The following is a 21,008-nucleotide window of genomic DNA, read 5'->3' on the forward strand; positions in this document are numbered from 1 at the left end:
TTTCGAATTCTGTCCTTCCACTTTGTTGGATTCTCATTCCAAGGTATACATAATCAGAGCTTGGTTTGACAACCCTATCATCTTCCAGTTGTAACTCATTTTTCTCTCCCCCTGTACACATATATTTGGTTCTCTCTATATCTATGTGGGTCTAGTTTTTTGTATTCTCGGAACAGCTGGTTTGTCACAAATATTAGATCATCTTTATCCTGGCTAATCACCACCTGATTGCAAAATATCGTGTTGAGCCCTTGTTTAGCTATATCCGCATGCCAGAACATTATTTGCGCCATTTATTCAAGACGTTATTTATAATTATTTTAAACGGTGTTGGTGATAGTCATAGTCCCTTATTCACCATGAAGCTATCGGATAATCTAATTTAATAAAAACTCAACCTCAAGCCACTTTTTCATGCAGTATTCCATATAACAAATCTTTTTTCTTATACCAGTAACTATTTCTGAAATTCTTAATATCATATCAAAGCTAAAAAATAAAAAAATGCAGGTTATGATGGGATCTCAGCAAATCTGTTGAAACATTGTGCAGAAGAGATTGCAGAACCATTGTGCCACATTATTAATAACTCTTTTAAGTATGGTATTTTCCCTAACCAACTAAAGTTAGCCCTAGTGAAACCTTTACATAAAAAGGGAGATAAAACCAAATTGGAAAATTATAGACCCATCAGTTTACTACCGACATTTTCAAAAATTTTCGAAATAGCAATGTGCACAAGACTTATATAACGTTTTTCAATAATGACCACCTAATTGCTGAGTCACAACATGGGTATCTCAAGGGAAGGTGTGTTGAAACAGCTACATACGAATTCGTGGATAAGATTTTGAATGGATGGGAGAACGGGGAGATTTCCTTGGGAATGTTCATGGACTTATCAAAAGCGTTTGACAGCATAAATCATCATATTTTGATCGACAAACTAGAAAGATATGGAATTCGTGGCCCTGCTCGGGACTGGATAAGAGATTACCTCACCGACAGACGACAAAAAGTTATTATAACTCGAGAAGGACAACAGTTTTCTTCAGAAGAAGGGAATTTACAACTTGGTATTGCTCAGGGCAGTGTCATGGGACCACTTCTTTTTGTTTTCTACATTAACAATCTTGTTAGCGGAATACTGAGCAGTGAGTCTCACCTTGTAAATTTTGCAGATGATGCAATCTTATTAACATTAGCATCAACGTTTGAGGATCTTCTGAGTATTTCTTCAGATCACTTAAAAACAGCTCAGAATTGGTTCTTAAAAAATAAATTGGTTCTTAAAAAATAAATTGGTTTTAAATACCGAGAAGACTAACTGTGTTTGTTTTCACACAAAGCAAAATAATGAGATAATTTCAGAGGAGATTGAGTTGGATGATCAAACTGTTGTATTATCAACAAATACAAAATTCTTGGGTATTTACATAGATCAACATCTGAATTGGTCAGAGCATCTGGGTGTTGTTCGCAAAAGAATCAACGTTTTCAATCATGTGAGTAATGTTTAAGTATTTGAATTTACAACACCTTAAGACAGTTTATTTTGCAAACATCTACTCAGTGCTCAGATATGGTATTATTTTCTGGGGCAGAGGAACTGATGTTGATAGAGTATTCATTGCTCAGAAGAGAAGAACAATGCTCAAGATAAAAGGTCGAAGGACCTGTAGAGGAAAATTTAAGGAGTTAGGATTATTAACGGTGGCAGGGCTTTATATATATAGGGGAGAGTTGGATAAAACGGGATAGTCGGATAAAACGGGATACCTAGCCTAGAGACCCAACTAGTGCTGCTATCAATCGGACAAATACGAAAACTTGTTCTCAGTCGTCATTTTAACATTCTCAGTTCGTTTTACTTCGATGCCATTATTTGATGAAAAGTTGTTGTGTTTAGAATTGTTTGACTCTATTTTTTTGGTACTTTGTACTTTTAAGTGCGTTGTTTTCTACATTTTATTGCCTACATATCTAAACATATAATTCCGGTGACTATTAGATTTAATTAAGCACTCATTAACGAATATTATCATGTGTAGTCTACCTAATTTTACTTTCACGTTTAGGCAGGAGCCATTTTTGTTTTGAGTTGGACAAAACGGGACACTTATAAGTTGGATAAAATGGGATACAGTTTTTTATGTCCCGTTTTATCCACCTATTTATTTGTTGGCCTATTAATTTTTTAAATAGCGATAAAGCTTGTTCTCATACTTCAAAAAAGAACAACATATTTTTGTGTGACTTTAAAGGTCTTATTTCCCATTTTGCAATAAGACATAAAAAAGGCCTATTATTAAGTTTCTGACTACTGAAGATATTGTTTTTTCAATAGTAAATTTTGCTTTGCAGTCTTATATCTGCTTAAATATACTTTTTAGATAATTTTATGCAATAAATTAAATATTGTGAACCTATCCCGTTTTATCCAACCGTGGTATGCTAAAACGGGATGTGCAGGACTTTAATAAATATTTTTTTTACTATTTTCCAGTAATAAAAATAGCTAAAAATATGTTTTTTGTGTACTTCAATAAATGTTATACCTATAAAAAATAATATGATAATTTCTTTAACATTTTTTCCGTAATAAAAATAAACAAGAATGGTATCCCGTTTTGTCCAACTCTCCCCTATGAGTGTGTACTGTTCCTGTTCATGAATGGGGATAGGTTTACACATTCTGAGCCAAAACACAGCATACCCACTAGGTATGTAGGGCTCAATTTCCCTATACATAGGCTAGTCGCAACAGAGAGAGGACCTACATATTCGTGTATAAAAATTTTTAACAAATCACCTGTTAGAATTAAATTGCAACAGAATTTTAATATATTTAGAAATGAAATAAAAAGCATTATATTGGATTTAGAACAATATTCTGTGTATGAGTTTTTAAATCACACATTTTAACTTTTAACTCGTAGTAGTTGTAATTGTAATTTTGTATGTATATTAGGCACTTATTATTCAATTGTGTCAATTTGCTATAAGTGTGTTGTTTACAATTTTTTTAATAAAAGATATTTTAAATTTGAATCTGTTGTTGTTTTTTATGTTTGATTAGGTGTTGTTATAGAATTTTTGCACTGATTTTATTAAAGCTTTATTAATAGGGGATTTTTCCAAGAATTGCCATAATTTACACAGTGGTACGATATCATATACCTTAGTTAAATCGATGAATCGTAAATGTATTTCTCTGTCTCTGGCTATACTTTTTTTTCGTTGAGTTGGTTGAGCGTGAAGATCTGATCGATGCAGAATCTCTGTGCTCGGAATCCTGCTTGTTGTTCAACAAACATGAAAGATACAATATACAATAGAGAATAAAGAAAATATAAACATAAACCTTTTTAAAAAATGACTTAAAATAACTTACCTACCTCATTGAACGACTTACTACTATCAGCAGACTGACTGATTGATCTGTTTATAAGGAACTCTTAGATGTTGTTGAGTTGTAATAATTTTGAAATTAAGCTATTATAAAATTGCAAAAGGGTGTTGGTATTACAATCCTAAATTGAATCTTTTAGTCCAGAAAGCCACTGCGCATCCGCTAGGAAAAATATTCTAATTCGGATTTTTTGCACAATCTTACTCAAAAAGGACTCCTTTTAACAAATTTGCATGTTGCCAGGACCAAAAGGTGGTCAAAAATTTTTTAAACGTTTTTTTTTTTGTTTTTTTCCTAAAATTTGTTTTTTTTGCATGGATAAAAGTTTTTTTAGGTTTTTTGGATCATTCCAAACAGAAAAGGTCTTTAGTGACTTTTCTCTAAAAATGATAGTTTTTGACATATAAGCGATTAAAAATTGAAAAATTGCGAAATCGGACATTTTTAACCCTGGAAAACTATGTCAAAAACTGAAAATTTTAATGTTGCCAAGGTAGGTAAATATTCTTTAAACATCGATTGATGAAATCCTGAAGAGTTTTTTGCAATGCAATATTGAAAACACCTTTGTTTTTTAATTGCTAATCAAGCGTGCGCGACACTATTTTCCACCGACAGTATGGTGCAAATGAAAGGAATAAATTCGTTATTGCGTAAACCGGCGACTCTAAGGAAAAATCCCGAAACAGGTCGATTTTTATTTTTAAGTTATGATATTGTGGCATATATGGTATACTAGTGACGTCATCCGTCTGGGCGTGATGACGTAATCGATGATTTTTTTAAATAAGAATAGGGGTCGTGTGATAGCTCATTTGAAAGGTTCTTCAATTCTCTATTCAGTAATGTAAACATTTACATAATTATTTATACAGGGTGTCCTTCTACTTCTTTTTCTGTCAAATAATTTAATTTAATAAAAATTTTTTGGACACCCTGTATAAATAATTATGTAAATGTTTATATTACTGAATAGAGAATTGAAGAACCTTTCAAATGAGCTAGCACACGACCCATATTCTCGTTTAAAAAAATCATCAATTACGTCATCACGTCCAGATGGATGACGTCACTAGTATACCATATATGCCACAATATCATAACTTAAAAATAAAAATCGACCTGTTTCGGGATTTTCCCTTAAATTCGCCGGTTTACGAAATAACGAATTTATTCCTTTCATTTGCACCATACTGTCGGTGGAAAATAGTGTCGCGCACGCTCGATTAGCAATTAAAAAATAAAGGAGTTTTGAATATTGTATTGAAAAAAACTCTTCGGGATTTCATCAATCGATGTTTAAAGAATATCTACCTACCTTGGCAACATTCAAATTTTCAGTTTTTCACATAGTTTTCGAGGGTTAAAAATGGCCGATTTCGCAATTTTTCAATTTTTAATCGCTTATATGTCAAGAACTATCATTTTTAGAGCAAAGTTACTAAAGACCTTTTCTATTTGGAATGATCCAAAAAACCTAAAAAAACTTTTTTCCATGCAAAAAAAATAATTTTAGGAAAAAAACAAAAAAAAAACGTTTAAAAAATTTTTGACCACCTTTTGGTCCTGGCAACATGCAAATTTGTTAAAAGGAGTCCTTTTTGAGTAAGATTGTGCAAAAAATCCGAATTAAAATATTTTTGCTAGCGGATGCGCAGTGGCTTTCTGGACTATTTCTAGTGTTAAGGACTTACGAGAACACACTGCAGACAAATTAACGTTTTCAGTAATGTCGGATTTCATAGTTTCTTTAGTAGATTTACGTCACTAAACAACCGAATCAGGTTCATATAATTTTGTAAGACCTAAATCTTTTACTTACCTTATCTTTTATTTACTAATATATTGTTCGCTATTTTTTAATTTAAAATTATTCAATGAATACAGTTTAAAAAATCTTAATAAAACATGTGCACTTACCCAATTTTGCCCATAATGTCCTCAGCTTCTTTAGCCATATTAAGCGAAAACTGAGTATGATTATACAAACTATCTAATTTCTTGTAGAACTTTTTCAAATTATCTTCAACTTCTTTTACTTCGTTTTTGAGATTTTCCACAGGAAGTTTGAAATCAGTCACATTTTTCAAAATATCCTCAACTTTTTGTAGTGAGGCCTTAGCATTGGCGTCTTTTTGAGTCAGATTGTACTCTTTCATGAGGTCATAGATAGCCTGGCCTTCATTAAGAGCCTTTTCAACTTCGTTACCTTTAAAAAACATAAACCAAAATAAAATTTAAATAGAATTAATTCATTATTTTCCAATCGAGATATCAGAAGAGTAACTGCTCTTCAGATCACTCTGGTAGGGATGAGAGGTGGCTGGGAACAAAATATAAAGATCAAGTGTAGGAGAAACTAAGATTATAGTCCAGAGAAATAAGATTATTCTCGTGACACATCCCCCTCCAGGCCGAAACCAAATTTTTTGAGTAGTATGGACATCTATATTAATAACCTATATGTTTCTTGCAGCCGATTTTGATGTATACATAGTTTAAAAAAAGAAGATCAAAAAACGGCAAATTTTCGCCTTTTTCGTCAATTACTAAAATGTGAAGCATTCTAAACAAATTTGAGAATAAGGAACTCATAAATCATATAAAAAACTTCAATATGGCGTTCGCTGAATATGTTTGTCCTTATTTGTTGCTTAGAAAATTGCAAAATAAGTAATAAATTTTGAGATTTTATAAATGTTCATAACTTATGTAAAAATTAAGTTTAGAACCTTCTTATTACACGGAATGCTGAGACTTCTTGCGCTTAAATTATATTTTAATTTTCAAAGCAATTGGTCAAATAGTTTAAAAGTTATTTAATTTGTTTATCCCAAATTCATTTTTTTGCAACACTATAAGTCAGAAAATTATGAGGTTACAGTAATACTTCGGACAGTTTATGAAAGAAGAACATTTATACTATTAATTTAATTAAAAAAATGACAAAAGTAATTGCATTTTTGCAAAGAGTTCAAACTTCAAAATTAAATAATTTAGGTGCTTTTATGTAGATATGCCAAAATTGAAATAAAATACATATTATACAAATATTAGGTATTTAATATTCTTAGTTTTTATACTTGTACTTTTATTTATTTAAAATTACAATTACCAGTTACATTTGAACAGTTTTGAAAGGTAAATCCTGGTAAGTTTTGATTTGACACATTTTATTTGACAAACATATTTGTGTTTGTATTGTGCATGTTACAATGGAAACCGCGATTCTATAGTATTTTTACTACAAAAACGTTATTACGTAGGTCAAAATTTTTGACGTAAGAGAACTGTCAAAACATTAGAATGTGACTTTTCATTATTGCCGTGTTTATAATAAACATAGCAATAATGAAAAGTCACATTCTAATGTTTTGACAGTTCTCTTACGTCAAAAATTTTGACCTACGTAAATTTAGAAAGACTGAATTTTTATACACATTTAGAAAGAAAAACAATTGTCCTAGGACAATTAGGGACGAAGTTAGCCCCTTTTTAACTCACAAGTTCTTGCAAAATAATTTTGCAATATTTAAAATTATTTTTTGTCATTTTTTTTAAATTAATTTTTTTTTTTGCTTAGACTATAGTCATTCAGCCAGTCTCAATCAAAAGTAAATGTATTAAAGATATTGCCAATTAGTGAAACATGGTTATTATAATAATATTACAATATTTTACTTCTTATTTTACCTACTCATTACAGCTAATGTACATACTATGTTAATAAATATTATAAATTTACTATACTTAATGTTTATCAAGAACACATAGTTAAATTAAATTAATAGTGTAAATCTTTTTCTTTCATAAACTATGCTTTTTCTCATGAGAATCTTTCAGTACGTCACAGTTTTTCGATTTCTTTCTAACGCATTAAACTGTATGTTGCAGAAAAAAACGCACGTCGGTGATTACATTTCGCCGGTGACATTTATAACATTTATTCTAGTTGTCAATAGATGGCGCTATAATCGAAAAAAAATTATTTACTAATTATATAATATATCTACGAATATAATCTGTACAATTTATAAGACTATACAAATCAAAGAAAATACCATTTTATAAATGCAATAAACACAATTGATTTGCTTTTATGCCAAATTGCAAATAAAATGTGACAACTGTCAGATTTAACTAAAATGTCATGTTATAGTATTTTTACTACAAAAGCGATATTACGTAGGTCAAAATTTTTGACGTAAGAAAACTGTCAAAACATTAGAATGTGACTTTTCATTATTGCCATGTTTATTATAAACGTCACATTCTAATGTTTTGACAGTTCTCTTACGTCAAAAATTTTGACCTACGTAATATCGCTTTTGTAGTAAAAATACTATAGAATAAATGTCATAAATGTGTATTATCACGGACTTACCTTTTTTTCTATCATTTGTGACGCACTGAAAAATGCTCATGAAAAGAGGCATATCCAAAGTATTACTGTAACTTCATTTTCTGACTTATAGTGTTGCAAAAAAAATTATTTGGGATAAACAAATTAAATAATTTTAAACTATTTGACCAATTGCTTTGAAATTTAAAATATAATTTAAGCACAAGAATTCTCAGCATTCCGTGTAATTAAGAAGGTTCTAACTTAATTGTTACATGCGTTATGAACATTTATAAAATCTCAAAATTTATGACTTACTTTGCAATTTTCTAAGCAACAGATAAGGATAGACATATTCAGCGAACGCTATATTGAAGCTTTTTATATGATTAAGGCTACGGCTCCACGGGCGGGAAATTGACGCTAGCAGTAGCATTAAAATGAACTTAAGGTTCCGCGGAACGGAATGGGAATAGCCGAACTGAACCGACTACGCACAAGTCCTGTAGTCGGTACAGTTCGGCTATCCCTATTCCGTTCCGCGGAACCTTAAATTCATTTTACTGCTACTGCTAGCGTCAATTTCCCGCCCGTGGAGCCGTAGCCTTATGGGTTTCTTTCTCTCAAATTTGTTTAAAATGCTTAACTTTTTGGTAATAGACGAAAAAACGAAAATTTACCGTTTTTTTATCTTCATTTGTTTATAACTATGTACATCATCAAAATCGGTTGCAGGAGACATATAGGTTATTAATATAGATGTCCATACTACTCAAAAAATTTGGTTTCGGCCTGGAGGGGGTTGTGTCACCAACAGGATATTTTTTTTCCTTATTTTTCTGAACTATTAGGAGTGCGAATCTGGAAAACCAAGACAAATAATAGTCAGGAATGGAAACTGACCTTGGAACAAGCAAATGTGTTTTAGAGGCAAGGATGATGTCATCTGCACTTACCTGCTTGCTCGTGCAATTCAGTAAATATCTTATCAATACCCTCAGCTGTTCTAATAGCATCTTCTTCTACTTGTGTTATCTCGTCTACCAATTCTTCTAATGTATCTTTCAGTTTTTCAGATTGATTTTTAAATTTCTCGCTATTTTCCAATGAGTAGTTAGACTATAAATACGTAATTTATTAAAATGAACATCAATAAATAAATATTGTTTACTCACTTTTCTATTTAAATTTTTGGAGTCCTGTTCTAATACCTCCAGTTCCTGTATTGTACTATTCAGACTAGTTTGGCTTGGATTAATTTCATCGAATTTTGGTTTTAGTTTATCCAAATGTTCTCCCATACTTTCCAATCTTCTCCTAGTAAAGTATCCAGACTGTGTAGACTAAAAATACAATTTTACGAATACAATTACGAACTATATTTTCTGGATCTAACTTACGTCAAAATCGAATATAACAGGATCAATTATAGCTGCTAATTGATCTGTATCGTCCAAAAGGGCATGATGGCAACTGTCGCATTGATGGCAACCAAAGTTTTGTTCGAAAGCCCATCGATGAGGACATTGGTCGCATTTTTCCCCGATGACTCCTTCAAGACATTCACACTGTCCCGTGAGAGCATTGCAACCGAATCCTAGAGAATACTCCGTTTTGCAGCCACAAGCTAGAAGAGAGAAATTAAAAAATAACGTAAAAAACAAAATTTGTTGTCTTATAAGAATTCTCCCAGTGCAGAAAATTTACCTTAATAAGCCACACACTTAAGATATAGACCAGTAAGGATCTGTTTTTAGGTGGATGTAAGAGGTGGCATTCAGATTTTTGCGGATAAGGTGATAACTTCGTTAATAATAATTGATTTATGCTCCTTCTCAAATATGCCCGGAACATTAATAAAAAAAATAAAATATTTAAAAATTTCAAAAAATTTCGTTTTTTTTTCTACTTTTTTTGCTTATAACTTAAAAACTATTCATTTTAGAACAAAGTCCTATAGGAATAAAACAAAGATAATTAAATTTTCAATCAGATGCGATTGGTTAAAAATGTCTTAATTTATCACCCTTGCTTAAAAATAGCAATAAATATAAAATAAGGGGGCAAAACAAGCCTGTCTTTATTCAATGATTTTCCATCACTTAGGTTACACTTGGAACCTTCCTAATTCGCTTAGAAAATTTTTGTAATGTGCTAAAACCGTACACCAAATTTCATTAAAATTGACTTACTAGATTTTGCATAATAATTTTGCAATCTAAACTTTTTTTAAAAAATTAAAATTTTTTAAAATCTTGCACAACAAAAACTAGAAAATACAAAGATTTGTCAATTTTTTAACATATAAAGAAGTAATCCACCTATCTAATGCACTTTACAGAATTGAAATCGGATTATTTAAGCAGCCTCAGCAGTGTTTTAAAGTTATAAACAATTTTTTGTCTTTTAAACAAATTAGTGCTGTGGCCAGGAGGGGTAGCTACGGGCTCCTTTATTTAGATAGACTTACCCAAGTTTTTTTATGTATTTTGACCCGTAGAACACGAATTTTTTGGGTAACAGTTGATCCGGATGTCGATAAGATTGTTATAAACAAAGAACTTGAGGAATTACATAAAATCGATTTTTCGCAAAATAAAACATTTTTTGTATTTCTTGGGTAATTCTAAGCAAAAAAATGTTCTTACAAGTTTTTTCGTAGGATGCATAGTTTCCGAGATAAACGCGGTGGAACTTCCAAAAAATCGAGAAATTGCAATTTTTGAACGCGAATAATGTTTGATTAAAAAATAAAATAGCAATTCTGCTGACAGCATTTGAAAGTTTAAGTCAAATTATACCGGTTTTAATTATTTGCATTGCTAAAAATTAATTTTTTTATTATTAAACAAAGCTATTTGTTTATAAGCCAAAAAATTGTTTATAAATTTAAAACATTGCTGGGGCCCCTTAAATAATCCGATTTTAATTCTTTAAAGTGTATTAGATAGGTAGAGCACCTCTTTATATGTAAAAAAATTAGCCAACTTCTAAATGGTCTACTTTTTGTTCAGAAAGATTTTAAAAAATTTGAACTTTTTTAAAAACATTTAGATTGCAAATTTATTATGCAAAATTTATTAGGTCGATTTTAATGAAATTTGGTACACGATTTAAGTATGTTACAAACAATTTCCTAAGCGAACTACTAAGGTTCTAAGTGCCACCAAAGTGGTTAAAAAATATGGAATAACAACAGACTTATTTAAGACATTTTTTACTAGTCGTATATCATACAAAATTCAATTATCTTTATTTTATTTCTCTACGACTTTGTTCCAAAACAAATCGTTTTAAAGTTATAAACAAAGAAAGCAGAAAAAATCGATGTTTTTCGAAATTTTTAAATATTTTAATTTTTTTATTAATGTTCCGGACATATTTGAGAAGGAGCATAAGTCAATTATTATCACTGAAGGTGTCACCTAACTTTATCTGCAAAAATCCGAATGCCACCTCTCACATCCAAAATAGACGTTTTTTCGCAGATCCTTACTGGTCTAATATTCCTCAAAATAACACATAACATATACAAAAAAAAATAGAAGAAGATATAGATGACACCCAGTTTGGATTCAGAGGAGGACTAGAAACAAGAGAGGCTCTGTTCGCTTTTAACGTTCTCGCGCAAAGACAACTAGATATGAACCAGGATCTCTATGTCTGCTTTATAGATTATCAAAAGTCTTTGATATAGTACGACATCAGAAACTCAGAACTGTTGAAAGAAAAGAGCATGGACAGTCGAGATATACGGGTTATTGTCAACTCTACTGGAATCAAAAAGCAAAGGTTATAATCGAACATCTCGAAACAGAAATTATAGAAATCAAAAGAGGTGTTAGACAAGGTTGCCTGTTGTCCCCATTTTTATTCAATATGTACAGCGAAGCTATTTTTAAAGAATCAAAATCAGAGGAAGAACAGGGTATATCAATAAACGGAAAAATTTTAAACAACATAAGATTCGCAGACAGTCTAGAATCTAGAAGGACTACAACGCTTAGTAAATAGATTACATCAAGTCAGTATAAAATATGGACTACAAATGAACGTTAAAAACCAAGTTCATGATTATTTCTAAGCAACATACAGTAGGAAGGCTATCGAGGGAAAACAAGTAGAAAGAGTGAATAACTACAAATATCTGGGAACCTGGGTAAATGAAAACAATGACCAAGATAGATAAATCAGGACGCGCATTGAAATTGCAAGACAAGCATTTATAAAAATGAAAAAATGTTTGTTAATCCAGACCTTCCTCTGGAGCTGAGGATAAAAGCCTTAAGGTGCTACGTGTTCTCGACTTTGTTGTATCGAATGGAAAGCTGTAAAAGATCCATAGAAAGCCACTGGCTGAGAAACCTAAAAGAATGGTATGGTGGTATAATAGTATAGAACTTACATGTACACCCTTCTGTTGTGTAGTTCCAAAATCCTGCAGCGCACCGATCGCAAGTCCTTCCAGTAACTCCCGGTTTACATTTGCATTGCCCTGTAACGTCGTCGCATTGGTCACTATCCGCTGCCTCTCCACATTTACAAGGAGTACATCCTCTACCACTTTGGAAGCCAAAATGTTCGATTTCACATCGGTCACACTTCTCGCCAACGACATTGGGTTTACAGACACATCTACCAGTGGTGCTGTCACAAAGGTCGGTACCATGATCATCGCAGATACAAGCTGTAAAAAATCATGACAAAATATGAAGAAAAAGTGAGACATGTTAAGGATGTACTTACGTTGACAGTCCTTTAGGTTGACAGCATCTCCAAAGAAGCTTGGAGCACACTCACCGCATTGCTCACCGTATGTGTTATTGAGACAGCGCAGACAGGCTCCAGTAACTGTATCGCAAGATTGTGGATCGTTTGGATTTATGTTGCCTGAACACTGGCATGGCTTGCAGTAGTCACCTAAAAAAATATGAGTTTACAACAAGCAGAATTGAACTAACTTTAACTATACATGAAGTACAAAATGTTAAAACAAGTAACTTGATCTAGAACTTTCGGTTCCAAACTTGCAACCGGAAGTACTATTCTAAAGTCGCCAAAATAGTACAAGCGGTATATTATTTAATTCTTCTTCTTCCTGCAGTACCGTCTCCTATCGGAGGTTGGCTACCATCACAGCAATCTTAACTTTGTTGGCTGCAGCTCTGACCAACTGTATTGAACTGCACCCATACCACTCCCTTAAATTTCGCAACCAGGAAATCCTCCTACGTCCCACATTTCTCTTTCCCGAGATTTTTCCTTGGATTATGAGTCTTAGCAGAGAGTACTTTTCTCCTCTCATTATGTGATATTCCAGTTTTTTCGTTTGTATGTATGGTTTTTATGACTTCGCATTCCTTCCCCATCTTCAGCAAAACATCTTGATTTGTTACTCTTTCTGTCCATGGTATTTTCCACATTCTCCTGTAACACCACATCTCGAATGCCTCAATGTTTTTGATGTTTATCTTTTTCAGTGTCCAAGCTTCCATGCCGTGCAGCAGAACGGAGAAAACATAGCACCTTAACATTCTTGTTCTTAAGTTTATATCCCGGCTGCATAGGAACTTTTTTTTGACAAACGATTGTCTCGCTATCTCTATTCGCCTCTTGATTTCTCTTGTCTGGTCATTAGTATCAGTGAAGCAAACCCCTAAATATTTGTAGGACGTAACTCTTTCAACTGGCTGATTATTTATGGTTAAATTCACATTGGTGTATAGCTTCTTCGTTACAATCATGAATTTAGTCTTTTTGATGTTCAGTTTTAGACCGTACTTATTGGTATGAGTGTTTATGTTTTCCATCAAATACAGTAAATTTGCTAGGTTATCTGTTACTATTAGCGTGTCATCAGCGTATCGAATATTGTTAATTAACTCTCCGTTAATGTTCATACCAATGTTTTGTTCTAGGAGCGCTTCCTGACATATTGTTTCGCTATAGACATATATTGAACAGTAGTGGAGAAAGCACACAACCCTGACGCACACCTCGACGAATCTCAATTTCTTCGGTTAACTCATTATCAACCTTGATTTTTGCTGTCTGTCCCCAGTACAACCTGGATATGATGTTAATGTCGCGACTGTCGATGTTTTTGCTTCTTAGGATTTCGTACAGCTTTTGGTGTCTGACTTTATAGAAGGCCTTCTTAAAATCTATAAAACCTAAGTAGAGGTCTTGGTTTACATCCAAACATCTTTGCATTAACACACTCAGGCCAAACAAAGCTTCCCGTGTTCCCAGTCCACTTCTGAATCCAAACTGTGTGGCGCTTATGTCCTCTTCTTGTTTATTAAATATTCTTTTGTAGATTATTTTTAAAAATACTTATAGTGTGTGGCTCATCAATGCTATAGTTCTGTGGTCTGAATACTTCTTGTTTATTAAATATTCTTTTGTAGATTATTTTTAAAAATACTTATAGTGTGTGGCTCATCAATGCTATAGTTCTGTGGTCTGAATACTATCTTGCGTTATTCGTCTTCGGGATTGTGACAAAAGTAGAGGAGAGCCATTGCTTTGGTATGATGCCTGTTCTATAAATTGTGTTAAAGAGGTTCACCATTATTTCAAGTATGTCGTCGTCTATAAGTTTCAACAAGTCTACAGGAATTTCATCTGGTCCTGCAGCTTTACCCCCTTTAGTGTTCCTTATAGCATATTCTATCTCGATTTTTAGGATTTCAGGCCCTGTTGTGTCGTCTGTAGGTTCTGCCACTGCTATTTCTGGTCTTTCGTCTGCAAAAAGTTGTTCAATGTATTCTGTCCATCTTGTGAGTTTTTCATTTAAATCTGTAATTATTTTACCTTTTTTGTCTTTTACGATGGATGCTTGTTTCACTTTTTTACCTGTTATTTCCTTGATATTTTTATGCATGTTAAAGCTACCGTACTTTCATATTCTTCTATTTCCTTGCAGTTTTCCAGAACCCACTTCTCTTTGGCTTCTCTAATTTTTCTCTTAATCTCAAGGTTCATTTCTTTGTATTTTGTCTTGTTGGTTTTATTTCTTCGCCTTTCCTCCATGAGGTACAAAATTTCGTTTGTCATCCATTCCTTTTTCTTAATTTTGCTTGGAGCTAAGGAGCCTTCACCAGCTGTCATAAGGGCCTTTTCTATCTCCATCCATTTGTCCTCTACATTGTCTGTATTTCCTATTTATATTATTTAATACGCCTTGACAAAACGAGAAAAATATATATTTTCGGTTTTTATAAGACTTTAACAACGTTTATCTTTCTACCTACCTTGCACCTCTGGCCTTCCATAAAAACCAGGAGAACAGTGGTTGCATCGTGCTCCCAGATAGCCGTCCTTACACTGGCAACTTATCTTTTCTCCATCGGAACTCAGATCACAGGAATTCGCAAAACTGAAAGAATATTAAATTTAGAGCAAATTATAGAAAAAAAATATGTTTCCTATTATTCCTCATGTTTCATCATACTTACTTGTTACTAGTTATGGGCAGTGGACATGCGCAAATTAAACAGTCCTTTGGAGTACCAGCCAATGCGTTTCCATGATAACCAGTTTCACAAAACTCACAATGGTCTCCTTTTGTATTGTGGGTACAGTTCTAGAAAAAAAAATTATACATAATGTTCTTTTATACAGTAAAATCTTAATCTTAAATGCCAAGATCCAAACAATTAGTGCATTACAACGTAGAATGAAGTAAACACTTCTGTTGTATATAGGTATATGAATTTATTAAAAAGTTCCTTAAAATTTATCTACAAGGTAATGGAAAATTACAATGCACAAAATGTTTTCGGTCTGACCATCATCAGTGTGAACGTCCAGTGTAAAAGTATTTGAAACTAGTCACTTCAATGGGTGTAAAAACTTCTAAATTACATTACTGATATATTTAACATTAAAAAGTAGTCGACGTTAAGTCGATGTATTAAGATTTATGGAATAACATGTAGATGTACTTCATCCTTGCTCGAAATTGCACATAGTGCAATAGTGAGAAGTTGACGACCAACTCACACTTGTACGTAATTAGTTCATTCTTTTGAATTCCAAACCCATTGTATTACCAATTACAATTTAGCGTATTGATATGATAGCTTATAGGATGGGAAACAAAGAAGTAAAAATGCTGTTACGCATACGACGCAATACCGGCGCCACAGTATATAGAGGTTCCACAGTAAAACCACTCGTCTGTCGGCGCTTTGATCTCAAGAAGTAATACCGGCAGTACGCAATTGGTAATTCACCAGTGGTGGATGCGGGTTTTCCCTGTTAAAACCCGTACATTTCTATGCGACTAGCAATGCGAGAGTGGGGTAAAAGCGACTAAGAACATTCCGCGGTCGCCAAGCGCGACTACAGATTTTACTTTCAATTTTTCGGAGAGTGGTTCTACTGTCCCTCTTTATACTGTGCCGACGCAATACGGGATAGCTCAAGATGAAGATAGTCTGCAAAGATTAGTCCACAGTTTTAGCACAAGAGGAAACGAACTGAATGTGACAATTTCATCTCAGTGGTCAGCAAATAACCAAACAAATGTAAAATAGAAATTGATGGCATCAGTATTGAATAGGTAATGGAAATCAAATACCTTGGAATTACACTGTTCTTCTATGGAGGCCTGGAAAAAGAAGTGAAAAATCAAGTGCAAAAAGCAAATAGACTAATAGGATGCCTTAATAATACTATAAGGCGATACCGACATATTAACACTGAGATGAAATCAAGAATTTATAAAGCCAGTGTAAAACCAAGAATTATATTTGATTCAGAAACAAGACCCGATGCGTCCACAGCATAAAGACTACCTACTAGAAAAGGCAGAAGAGTGCTGAGAAGAATTACAGGAAATGCGCCGAGAGATCGAAAGAGGAGTGAAGACATTAGAAGAAAATATAACATACAGTGTGTAAACGAATGGACACTAAATAGAAAAAAAAGAGTGAAATGGCTACATAAGCAGAAGACAGAGGTGTGGTGAAAACAGCAAGAGATAAAGCACCAATCGGTACAAGAAGTATCGGCCGACCGTGCAAAATATGGAGTGACAACCTTCCATAAACGTATCAATCCGCCAATAAACAAGCAGAACTACTTATAAATAAGAAGAAGAAGAATTTAGAGTATTGGTAATACAACTAACACTTTGCATAGAACATATATTATGGTCAATTGTGAATAAACATTCACCAAAATGTTAGAGCGTACAATTGATATGCATTGCTGAAACTGAAGCTGTTATAAAGAAAATACTGAAATGACCTGTTGATTGGGTGACACCCATAATTAGTCCTCTGTATAAAGAAGATTCGTCTACAGAATTTAACAACTATAGACTAATTTCATTGATAACGCATGTAAGTAAAATCTTTCTCCAGACAATACACAATAGGTTAGACTAATTTACCACCTATAAAATAGATATGTGCTAAGTACATTTAATGGGAATAAACTACAATTTTTATTGACTTCAACTTCGAAAATCGTTCTCAAAATACAATTTTTATTTCGACTTTCTTTGAACTTCACAGAATATTTCTATTGGATCTTGAAATATTTTAATCTAATCCCTAAATATAAACAAAAATATTAAACATCCTTAAAAAGAAAATAACATCTTAGTGCAAATAGATGGAGAAAAAACATACTCGTTCAAAAGAGCCAAAGAAATTATTTACCTGGGAGCCAAAATAGATTAAAATGGTCATGAGGAAGGAAAGATAAAAGCAAGAATAGCTAGATGAAATAAAAAATATGGAGCATTACACACATTAATGAAATCCAAATACTTATCAAGAAAAACAAAAATAAGAATAATTTATAAGACTGTTATCAGACCTGCAGTAACATACGCATGCGAAACATGGGTGCACAAAAAGTCAGAAACAGACCTTTTAGAAAGATGGGAGAGAAAAATGCAAAGAGCAATATATGGAGGTGTGAAAATAGAAGGTCAGTGGAGAAGAAGAACCAATAAAGAATTGGAAGTAAACTATACATATAAAGAGCCAACGATCACGCGACGATCAAAGCACAACGAATACGATATTTGGGGCACATTGAGAGAATGGGAAGTAGAAGTAAATACAAAAGAGAAGGAAAGACAGACCAAGGAAAAGATGGAAGGACAGTGTGTACGAAGACCTGAAGAAAAGTAACATTGAGAGATGGAAAGAAAGTATTTAGAGTATAAAAATGTATAAAGATGTATAAAAAGACTAAAGTGTAATTAAATAAAATTTATAAGTTATTTATTATTTATGTAATCAGAAATGTAAACATTTTAGCCCTAGGCCTACAAGGACTGTTGCGCTTAATAAATAAAAAAAATAAAACATCCTTACCAAACAAACTCCAGTATTGACGTCACACTCTTCAGCATGACCATGGCACTCGCATGGCACACAGAATCCTCCATGTGGTCCAGATTGGATCCTATAAAATCCTCGGGAACATTCTTCACAAGACAGTCCTTGATAATTTGGTGGACAATGGCACAGTTCAACAGAACTTGCGAGAGGTGAATTGTCGTAGTATCCACGTTCTGGTTCGAATGCTTCGTCGAGAATCACATTGGACAACCTGACAAAGAACAATTTATTTAAGATGAAAACTCGTAGGTATATATGGAAAACTAGTTTATAAGGAAAAGATAAGTCTAAAACAGAATTCTTCTTCACGTGCCATATCAGAATTATCCGACGTTGGCGATCACCATTGCGAAGGCTTCGCGATCTTCTGCAATATGGTAAATTGAATTTCGACTTGTTTTGTCTCACTATTTTCCATCTGTACGACCGCTGTTTGATTGTAGTATAGATTTTTGATTAAATTAATATCAAGCCAATGATAATTAATTGATTGCTTACCTTGTGGAAATTGTCGATGACCAATAGGTAGCTCTAATGTAAATTCCTTGCAATTCCCTGAGGACCTCCATGATATGTTCTCGTCTGGCCGGTTCACCGGAAGATAATTCAAAATTGCTTTCTACTAGCTGTAGAGATGTTGAAAAATCTGTGTCTGGAGGAGGTTGTTCTAGATTAGAGTATAACAAGTAAATGTCTTTTCCTTGTAAAACTACGTCTGGTCCACTAACGGCAGATCCTAGAAAATAACAAAAAAAATTAATATTGTAAAACTGTTTCATTTGACGACAGATATTGAGCACACTAGTATTATTGAATCTATATTATAAGAAGTACAATGGGAATCACAGCAAAAATAAAAGAAACAAAGAAACTATGCAAAAGTGTATTTAGTAGAAGGACAGATCAAGTAAAAAGGTCATTAAAATTCAATCAATTTATAAGTAACTTAGGCACTCCTTTTTATATTCTATTTCGCTGTTTCTATGTTTCACAAAAACCGATATCATCGTTTCCCAAAAGTCTTCTTCTTCGATTTTTATCCCATTATGAGTTCGCCTCTTTCGTCCTCCACAGCGCTATATTCTCCCAGTCACCTTCTCTGATGATTCTATCATAGCATAGCATATCATATTCCTATGTACGTTTTTCATCTCATACCAGGTCTTTCTCTCCGTCTTCTTTCCGGAGGGTCTCAGTCCAATACTCTTTTCGGTCGCCTCTGCCCTGGACTTCTTTGTATATGCTCATACCACTGTAGGGCTATGTTATCCAACTTTTTTGTAATCGTGTAATCATCCACTTTAATTTTGTTCTATATTTCGTCTGTTCTTATTCTCTCTGGTAATTTGTAGACATCTTCCAAGTCCAATTCAACTGTTCTTATTTTATTTCATATTGTTGTTGACATTGGCCATACTGCCGATCCATACAGGGTAATATTCAGCACTATGCTCTGAAATATCTGAAATATCCCTTTTTTTGTTTTCTTTTGTTAGAGTGTTGTTCCATATACTCCATGGAATTCTTTCGTGACTTGTTTTCCGCCGCTATTTTTATTTCTTATCTTTTATACAAGAACAATCTCGGCTTATTATACACTCTAAATCAGAGGTTCTCAATCTGTGGTACATGTACCACTGGTGGTACATATCATTATTGGCGGTGGTACACAAAACACAGAAAAAATTAAAATAGTAGTAATTAGTAAGTATTGATAATACAATTTAAAAATATAGGTGGTACCAAAAATAATAAAAATAACTGTAGGTGGTACATCACTCAAAAAGGTTGAGAACCGCTGCTCTAAATATTTAAAAGTCTTACAACTCTTAAATCAATAGTCTCTTCTAAATTTAAGTTCAAATCTGCAATCTCAGATCCAATACATAAGTATTCGGTCTTACCATAGGCGTAACCAGGGGGCGTTTTGGGGGTTATAACAGCTCTATACGCTTAACACTATTACTATTCCATACCCCCCAGATACCATCAAGTAGTTGTAACCCCCCTTAGGATCAACCTGGTTACACCTCTGGGTCTTACACATATTTATCTTGAGTCCCCGTAGCTCTTACATTAATTGCCTTATAATACATCTAAAGTCCTCCCTGTCTTGTGCAAAAATGACTTGGTCATTGGCAAAAAGAAGTAAATGTCTCTTGTACTGATATGCAGATTGTTGCACATTTTCTACACAATCCTTTTAAAGTTTTAAAGCCTCTCAAAAGTAATGACACTAAAACATTTGGATATATTGTTCTTCTTGTTACAATATGATCACTTTAGTGTATTAAGTAATGTTTATTACTTAGTATACTAAAGTGAGCGTTATAAGTAGAAAAAAACAAGAGATGCACATATCTTACACAAAGATTAATGATTAAATTATAATTGAAAAAAGAAAAGAACAAAAAAAAGAACAAAAAAAAAAGAAAAAAAAAAGCAAAAAAAAGAGAAAAAAAAGCAAAAAAAAGAGAAAAAAAGCAAAAAAGAGAAAAAAACTAAAAAGATGTAAACCTCCGAGATGTTGAATCGGGTTGATGTCTTAGCGTAGTAAAAAAAAACAATAAAAAAAATAATAAAAAAATAATAAAAAAAAACAAATTAAAAATATAATAAAAAAAAATCCAAAAAAGATAAATATTTACAAAAAAATATTTACAACTTAAACAGTGTATTATTTAGATAATAATTGTAATATGTTAGTTTGTTATGTATTTAGAGTTAGAAATACAGAAAAATTCCTCTGAAAAAAAAGTGTTTGTTTTTAAAATAGCAAAATGTCTGGCTAATTGGCTCGGGCAAGGCCATCAAATTCACACACACAAAGATTAATGAGAACTACATAAGTATTAAGCACTACACTACCAACAAGCCTGGCTCTATA

At 32.8% G+C, this 21,008-nt stretch overlaps 1 protein-coding gene across 1 annotated transcript in view; it reads right to left on the reverse strand.

Moving 5' to 3' along the window:
* Positions 1-21,008, reverse strand: part of LOC114329586 (laminin subunit alpha) — a 192,193-nt gene that overhangs the window by 38,340 nt on the left and 132,845 nt on the right. The window contains exons 22-31 of the mRNA XM_050651827.1: positions 18,620-18,857; positions 18,095-18,332; positions 15,215-15,342; positions 15,011-15,135; positions 12,501-12,674; positions 12,160-12,441; positions 9,155-9,381; positions 8,930-9,097; positions 8,711-8,873; positions 5,333-5,621 (exon numbers count right to left, since the gene is read on the reverse strand). Of these exons, the coding sequence (XP_050507784.1) occupies positions 5,333-5,621; positions 8,711-8,873; positions 8,930-9,097; positions 9,155-9,381; positions 12,160-12,441; positions 12,501-12,674; positions 15,011-15,135; positions 15,215-15,342; positions 18,095-18,332; positions 18,620-18,857 (2,032 nt within the window). The remainder of the gene's footprint in view (positions 1-5,332; positions 5,622-8,710; positions 8,874-8,929; positions 9,098-9,154; positions 9,382-12,159; positions 12,442-12,500; positions 12,675-15,010; positions 15,136-15,214; positions 15,343-18,094; positions 18,333-18,619; positions 18,858-21,008) is intronic.

The sequence above is a fragment of the Diabrotica virgifera genome, chromosome 5, assembly GCF_917563875.1.
Source record: "Diabrotica virgifera virgifera chromosome 5, PGI_DIABVI_V3a".
Lineage (NCBI taxonomy): Eukaryota > Metazoa > Arthropoda > Insecta > Coleoptera > Chrysomelidae > Diabrotica > Diabrotica virgifera.